The following is an 8494-nucleotide window of genomic DNA, read 5'->3' as shown; positions in this document are numbered from 1 at the left end:
GAGACATAATCTAAATAAAAAAAATCCAGAAATCACAATATATGATTTTTTAACTATTTATTTGTATGATACAGCTGCAAATAAGTATTTGAACACCTGTCTATCAGCTAGAATTCTGACCCTCAAAGACCTGTTAGTCTGCCTTTAAAATGTCCACCTCCACTCCATTTATTATCCTAAATTAGATGCACCTGTTTGAGGTTGTTAGCTGCATAAAGACACCTGTCCACCCCATACAATCAGTAAGAATCCAACTACTAACATGGCCAAGACCAAAGAGCTGTCCAAAGACACTAGAGACAAAATTGTACACCTCCACAAGGCTGGAAAGGGCTACGGGGAAATTGCCAAGCAGCTTGGTGAAAAAAGGTCCACTGTTGGAGCAATCATTAGAAAATGGAAGAAGCTAAACATGACTGTCAATCTCCCTCGGACTGGGGCTCCATGCAAGATCTCACCTCGTGGGGTCTCAATGATCCTAAGAAAGGTGAGAAATCAGCCCAGAACTACACGGGAGGAGCTGGTCAATGACCTGAAAAGAGCTGGGACCACCGTTTCCAAGGTTACTGTTGGTAATACACTAAGACGTCATGGTTTGAAATCATGCATGGCACGGAAGGTTCCCCTGCTTAAACCAGCACATGTCAAGGCCCGTCTTAAGTTTGCCAATGACCATTTGGATGATCCAGAGGAGTCATGGGAGAAAGTCATGTGGTCAGATGAGACCAAAATAGAACTTTTTGGTCATAATTCCACTAAACGTGTTTGGAGGAAGAAGAATGATGAGTACCATCCCAAGAACACCATCCCTACTGTGAAGCATGGGGGTGGTAGCATCATGCTTTGGGGGTGTTTTTCTGCATATGGGACAGGGCGACTGCACTGTATTAAGGAGAGGATGACCGGGGCCATGTATTGCGAGATTTTGGGGAACAACCTCCTTCCCTCAGTTAGAGCATTGAAGATGGGTCGAGGCTGGGTCTTCTAACATGACAATGACCCAAAGCACACAGCCAGGATAACCAAGGAGTGGCTCTGTAAGAAGCATATCAAGGTTCTGGCGTGGCCTAGCCAGTCTCCAGACCTAAACCCAATAGAGAATCTTTGGAGGGAGCTCAAACTCTGTGTTTCTCAGCGACAGCCCAGAAACCTGACTGATCTAGAGAAGATCTGTGTGGAGGAGTGGGCCAAAATCCCTCCTGCAGTGTGTGCAAACCTGGTGAAAAACTACAGGAAACGTTTGACCTCTGTAATTGCAAACAAAGGCTACTGTACCAAATATTAACATTGATTTTCTCAGGTGTTCAAATACTTATTTGCAGCTGTATCATACAAATAAATAGTTAAAAAATCATACATTGTGATTTCTGGATTTTTTTTTTTTCTAGATTATGTCTCTCACAGTGGACATGCACCTACGATGACAATTTCAGACCCCTCCATGATTTCTAAGTGGGAGAACTTGCAAAATAGCAGGGTGTTCAAATACTTATTTTCCTCACTGTATATATATATATATATATATATATATATATATATATATATATATATATATATATATATATATACATATATATATATATACACTCACCTAAAGGATTATTAGGAACACATACTAATACTGTGTTTGACCCCCTTTCGCCTTCAGAACTGCCTTAATTCTGCGTGGCATTGATTCAACAAGGTGCTGAAAGCATTCTTTAGAAATGTTGGCCCATATTGATAGGATAGCATCTTGCAGTTGAAGGAGATTTGTGGGATGCACATCCAGGGCATGAAGCTGCTGTTGTAGCCCATCCGCCTCAAGGTTGTGCGTGTTGTGGCTTCACAAATGCTTTGCTGCATACCTCGGTTGTAACAAGTGGTTATTTCAGTCAAAGTTGCTCTTCTATCAGCTTGAATCAGTTGGCCCATTCTCCTCTGACCTCTAGCATCAACAAGGCATTTTCGTCCACAGGACTGCCGCATACTGGATGTTTTTCCCTTTTCACACCATTCTTTGTAAACCCTAGAAATGGTTGTGCGTGAAAATCCCAGTAACTGAGCAGATTGTGAAATACTCAGACCGGCCCGTCTGGCACCAACAACCATGCCACGCTCAAAATTGCTTAAATCACCTTTCTTTCCCATTCTGACATTCAGTTTGGAGTTCAGGAGATTGTCTTGACCAGGACCACACCCCTAAATGCATTGAAGCAACTACCATGTGATTGGTTGATTAGATAATTGCATTAATGAGAAATTGAACAGGTGTTCCTAATAATCCTTTAGGTGAGTGTATATATACATATACATACATATATATATATATATATATATATATATATATATATATATATATATATATATATATATATAATTTCCTCCTGACTTGGTTCCTGCAGACTGTGGAGGCTGATGTATATATTATTAACCCTTATGATAATGTTCAATATAATCCACATAAAATAAAAAGTAAAATGAAATGAGTAGTATTTTCATTTCATTGAAGCTTTCAATATAGAACAGAATAACAGTATTGGTATGTTCTATGTTTACATTAAATATTCACAAAATTTTAAGAAAATATTGGTTGTTTATAGTGAATCTGCAGAAAATATGTAACGCATTTAGTCTTTTTCTGTAGAAATTCTTGTTTATTAAATGTTACACAATTCTAAGCTATAAGTTGCCATTCGAGATCTTCAAAAGTTTTAGAATGATCCCTAATGCATTTCAAGGCACTTTGATCTGAAACAATGTTAAATCACATGACCTGGGAGACCACCCACAATCTGTATATCATTGGCCAGTCTCACCTGATGTTTCAGGTTTCAATGTTTGGCATCATTGTGATATATTTTATATAGCTGGGAATTCTAGACTTCCATACACTCTGGTGTCCGCACTAGCTGTTTCCATGGTCGGATTTGAAAGATGCAGCAATGGCCAGTAAGATGCCAGTGAGTGAACTGGCACCATTGGGTATTTTGCTTCTGCTGTACTTCTCAGTAATTCTCTGCACCTCAGTGGACAATAGGTGCTGGGCATTGGGTGATTTTAATTCACCAGTGCTGGAACAAGATGGTGATATTGTAATTGGAGGGCTCTTTCCCATGCACTATTTAGCTTCGCAAACGGACCATAATTACTCTGAACAGCCACAACATCAAGAGTGCAGTGGGTGTGTTTAAAACGGCATGCACAGAATGGAGAACAGCAATGAAAAGATAAAATACCAGTTGGTTTAAAAGAATGAATATAAACCTTAAAGTAACATTAATGAGATCCATGCTTTCTTACTCATTACATATGCTGTATAATTATGCTAAAATGATGTTCATCACTTTTATGAACTGTTCTTTTTTTCCAGACTGTTTACCTTTTCACAACTGCTACAACCAGCTCTCTCTCTCTTTGTTATTTTTGCTCTCTGTCCATCTTCTCAACAGGTTTGATTTTCGTGCATTCCGCTGGATCCAAACAATGGTGTTTGCCATTAAAGAAATCAACAATAATTCCAGTTTATTACCAGGAGTGACACTAGGTTATCGGATCTTGGATAGCTGTGATCATGTGCACACAAGCCTGCGGAGTGTGCTTTTCCTGGTGAACGGTACCTTCAGTCAGACACATGCTGATGCTGCTGGCAGTGCCAAATGCCTTTCCACTGCCCCGGTGCCAGCTGTCATTGGTCTGGCATCATCTTCGCCTACACGGGCCGTGGCACAAACTTTGGGTCCATTTGGTATTCCACTGGTAAGAGTCTGAATAAGAGGTGATAATTATAGATATTTATTTATCAACCTCCCTGGCCTTTAACAGTGTGTACCTGTGAGCAAAAAAAATGTGTTGAGCATATATATAAGCTCTGTGAATATGTACAAACTCTTTTTTTTTGGTGGGGGTTGAGGGGTTTTACCCCTCTAATTTTCATGTCTTAATAAACATGTCCAACTTGCATTTATTTAAACGTTTAATGCTCATAAAAAAATATATCAGAAATACTCATGTGCTTTCCTGGGGCTTTTAGTGCATATTATTTATTCTACTGATTCTACCGGATACTATTGATTACTGTGAATTTTAGTTATTGTGAAAAATATGCTTCTCGCTTCATTTGCATTTGACAGTTGTTTTCAGCACCAAATAAAGGGAAAACCTCTAGAGATAAATAGAAAAAATCTGCATCTATAACCTGATCAGTGCAACAAAATATATGTATGTACACTGTTCTACTGTTTATTCTTACGTTTATTCCCTCTCCAAATTTTAGATTTTGCAATTTTATGATTGTTTTTTTCAATGTTATAAAAACAAAGTCTGCCAAAAACACTAATTCAAGATCTTGCTTTCACCTTTTACATCTCCCATAATCTCCCTTTTTCTGTTTTTCTTTCTTGATCTTTCTGCTGACCACACTTCAAGATAAGCTACTTTGCGACCTGTACCTGCCTCACAGATAAGAAGGAATACCCTTCTTTCCTTCGTACTGTTCCCAGTGATGTATTTCAGGTGCAGGGACTGGTCCAGTTGGTTTCCCACTTTGGCTGGCGCTGGGTGGGCACAGTGGGCACAGATGATGACTACAGTCACTATGGTATCCAGGCCTTTACTGAGCAGCTTGAAAGAGTTGGTGGCTGCATAGCCTTTCACCACACTATACCAAAAGCACCTTCCCAGGCACAAATACATGCTATTCTTAATAGCCTGGAGGGTTCCACTGCACGAGTGATTATAGCATTTGCCACTGAAGGACAGCTGCTGGAGCTCCTGGCTGAAGTGGCTCGCAGGAATTTGACGAGGTGGCAGTGGGTGGCCAGTGAAGCCTGGGTGACAGCCAAACTTCTCACTATCCCTGAACTTCACCCTGTCCTGGCTGGAACAGTGGGCTTTTCCTTCAGGGGCACTACTATTCCAGGCTTGGCTGAGTTTCTCCTTGGGGTAAGGCCTTCACCTAGTCCCGAATCTGTTTTCAATAACATGTTTTGGGAGGAACTGTTTGGATGCACCCTAGGTTATGAGGACAGTGGTGATTCTGAGTTGCCACTCTGTACTGGCTCAGAGGATCTGATGGAGACTGAGAATAGCTATACTGATGTATCAAGGGTGAGGATTTCATACAATGTCTATAAAGCAGTGTATGCTATTGCTCATGCTCTACATCAGCTGTTACAATGTGGCTCTGAGGAACAAAGTTCAGACCACGTCTGCAAAACTGAATCAAAGTTCTCTCCATGGCAGGTAATATTCATGTGTTTGTCAGAACCTTCTAGTATGTTAGCAATTTTAAAATGTGTACAAATAATTATTTTGCTAAACAATTATATTCAAATGTGTATTCCATACTGTAATTATATTTATGTACATTTTATATTGTTTGCCTTAACTAATTAAATAGCTTCTTCACTACCTGAAAAAAGTTAATTTTACAAACCAGTTCAAAGAGAAGGTGTATTTTGACAACAATGGAGAGCCTGTGCCCCTCTATGATATCATAAACTGGCAGAGAAATGGCAGGGGTACCATTCGGTTTCAGATGGTGGGCACTTATGATGGCTCTGCCCCACATGAACAGCAGCTTAAGATAGATGAAGGGTTAATTCGGTGGGCAGGGGGACACAATGAGGTGAGCCTGTGCCCCTATGGCAAACAGTTGTAGAGCTGTACGTTTTGGGAGATTCCTGATTTTATAATTGTTTGTATGCAGGTTCCTGTTTCTTTATGCACCCCTCCTTGTCCCCCTGGAACACGCCAGACCACTCAACCAGGACAGCCTGTTTGCTGCTTTGACTGTTTGCCCTGTGCTGAAGGGGAAATCAGCAATATATCAGGTACATCTATCTATCTATCTATCTATCTATCTATCTATCTATCTATCTATCTATCTATCTATCTATCTATCTATCTATCTATCCAAATTATTACATGGCTACTCATTAAATAAATAAATATATGGACTTAAAATAATGATATATATGATTTTATATAGGAGTATAAATGATTTTACAATTTGAACTGTTCATTAGCCCAAAGCCCAACAACCCTCTATAGGGCAAGAAATTAGGGCAAGACATCGAGACACTGCAACAAATAAAACCAATAATAAAGTCAGTGATTTTCACTACATCAATATCAATAACAGAAAGACACAATGGTGCCCATTGCATTTGTATGTCACAAGAAAGCGAGTCTGCAGTGTGATATGAAAGTAACAGCAGTTTCACCCTAGTGAAAAAATAAAAAATAAAAATAAAAAATACTCAAATGTATTTGATATAAATATAGTTTTTTTTGTGATAAGTATACTACAAATATATTTAGATATTTATGTGCTTAATAAAAATACCCTGCAATTGTGCTTTTAGTATACTAAACTGATATACTCAAAGTCTGCTTAACTGGTACAACTAAGTTTGTACTTAATGCACCTTATTTGTGCGTAAGTAGTGCTGCAGTCCAACTAAAGATATATTAAGTGTATTTGATTGTGCTAAAGTGGAACTATTGCAAGTATACTTTAGGTACACATTACACATCTTGCATTTAAAGACTGATATTATACAGAGATCATACGATCCTTATTAATAGTGATATTAAAACACATTTGTGGCATAATATTGAGAAATGTGCATTGTGCAATAAAGAAATACTCCAAATAAAGTTTAAATAGAATTTTATATCAGAAAGTCTTAAGTGATATATTAAAAAATTATGTTCATGTATTTTAAGTATACTTAGTGTGAAATAAATGTATTTTAAATAGATTTTGGTATAGGTTATTTTTTACTAGGGCAGTTATACACATGAGCGTATAGGAAACATCTGACTGCTGAATGACCAAACAGAATAAAGTATTCCAGAGAATTTTGTAATAATGTGTGCTATATGGAAAATCTGGTTGACCCACAGTGTTTGTTTATGTCTACTAGGTGCTACTGAGTGTACCAAGTGTCCCCAGTACTACTGGCCAAACAAAGAAAGGGTTTCTTGTGTTGCTGGCATAGAGGAGTTTCTGTCATACCGTGAAATCATGGGCATCATTCTCATTTCTTTGTCTCTCTTTGGAGTCACTGTGGCAACTGTTATCACAGTGATTTTCTTCCTTTTTCGAAGCACACCCATAGTTAAGGCCAACAACTCTGAGATGAGTTTTCTATTGCTGTTGTCTCTCAAACTTTGCTTCCTTTGCTCACTAGTGTTTGTGGGCCGGCCCTCACCATGGACATGCCGTGCCCGCCAAGCTGCGTTTGGAATCAGCTTTGTTCTATGTATCTCATGCATACTGGTCAAGACCATTGTGGTGCTTTTGGCCTTTCGTTCCACTATGCCTGGGTCCATTTCTCTAAAGCTATTTGGCCCTCCACAGCAAAGGGTTTTCATCTTTTGCTGCACGACAGGCCAAGTTATCCTGTGTGCTTGCTGGCTGGCACTAGCACCTCCTTACCCCTACAAAAACACATCCTATCAGGGTGGTAAGATTGTACTAGAATGTAAAGATGTGTGGCCACTAGGATTTTATCTGGTGTTGGGCTATATTGGCCTGCTCTCTTGTATGTGCTTTGCTCTCGCCTTCCTTGGAAGGAAACTTCCAGATTCATTTAATGAAGCTAAGCTCATCACTTTTAGTATGCTCATATTTTTTGCTGTGTGGATCTCTTTTATACCAGCATACAACAGCTCACCGGGGAAATACACAGTGGCTGTTGAGATATTTGCCATTCTAGCTTCCACTTTTGGACTTCTATTTTGTATTTTTATACCTAAATGCTATGTAATTCTGTTGAGGCCTGATTTAAACACTAAGAAGGGAATGACTGGAAAAATGTCCAAATGAAATGTTATCAACATGACACTGACCCTGTCCATTTGGACAGCATTTCATTCCAGTTTATCATATTGTTTGGCTATGATTGTTGTATTCTTTGTAAATATATGAGAGCCAATAGTCTGTCACTTGAATTGAATAAATAACTAATTTTAGTTAATTTTCTCAATTTATAATTACTTGATACCGGCTTTGAAATAAATAAAGCCATTTTATTCTGAATGCATTATAATACATGCATAATACCTTACAAACAACTTTATAATATGTTGCATCATCTGATAAATTATCTTAACAATAGTAACAATACATTATAATACTTACCTATTTGTGGTTATAACTTTAAGAGTACAATGCATTATAACACCAGATGAAGCCTGTATTTATAATGCATCATAAAGGTATTCTTAATGCATTATAATGCACGCATAATGCCGTATTAACAACCTTATAATGTGTTGTATCATCTCATGAATAATCATAACAACAAATGCTTACCTATTTGTGGTTATAACTATTAAGAGTATGATTTATAACACACAATGAACATAATTTTTTTCACTTAAGTTATAATGGATTATATATCCCATAGTTTCATATCTTTAACTTTCCCAAGTCTGATATTTTGACATTGTTTACTTAAGATCTGCATAGTATCATGCTACATCTTATGAGTGGTATTTTACT

At 38.1% G+C, this 8494-nt stretch overlaps 1 protein-coding gene across 1 annotated transcript; it reads left to right on the top strand.

The window, feature by feature from the left end:
- Nucleotides 1–2936: 2936 nt before the first annotated feature.
- Nucleotides 2937–7816, top strand: LOC311089079 (extracellular calcium-sensing receptor-like; the record flags this gene model as incomplete). Its single annotated transcript, XM_084123529.1, has 6 exons — nucleotides 2937–3163; nucleotides 3432–3738; nucleotides 4408–5223; nucleotides 5381–5608; nucleotides 5690–5813; nucleotides 6912–7816. 6 exons carry the CDS (start codon nucleotides 2937–2939, stop codon nucleotides 7814–7816), a joined length of 2607 nt encoding a protein of 868 aa, XP_083979655.1.
- Between the last annotated feature and the right edge of the window lie 678 nt (nucleotides 7817–8494).

The sequence above is a fragment of the Abramis brama genome (assembly GCF_963993115.1).
Source record: "Abramis brama genome assembly, chromosome: 9".
NCBI classification, from domain to species: domain Eukaryota; kingdom Metazoa; phylum Chordata; class Actinopteri; order Cypriniformes; family Leuciscidae; genus Abramis; species Abramis brama.
This window is presented reverse-complemented; position numbering and strand designations above follow the sequence as displayed.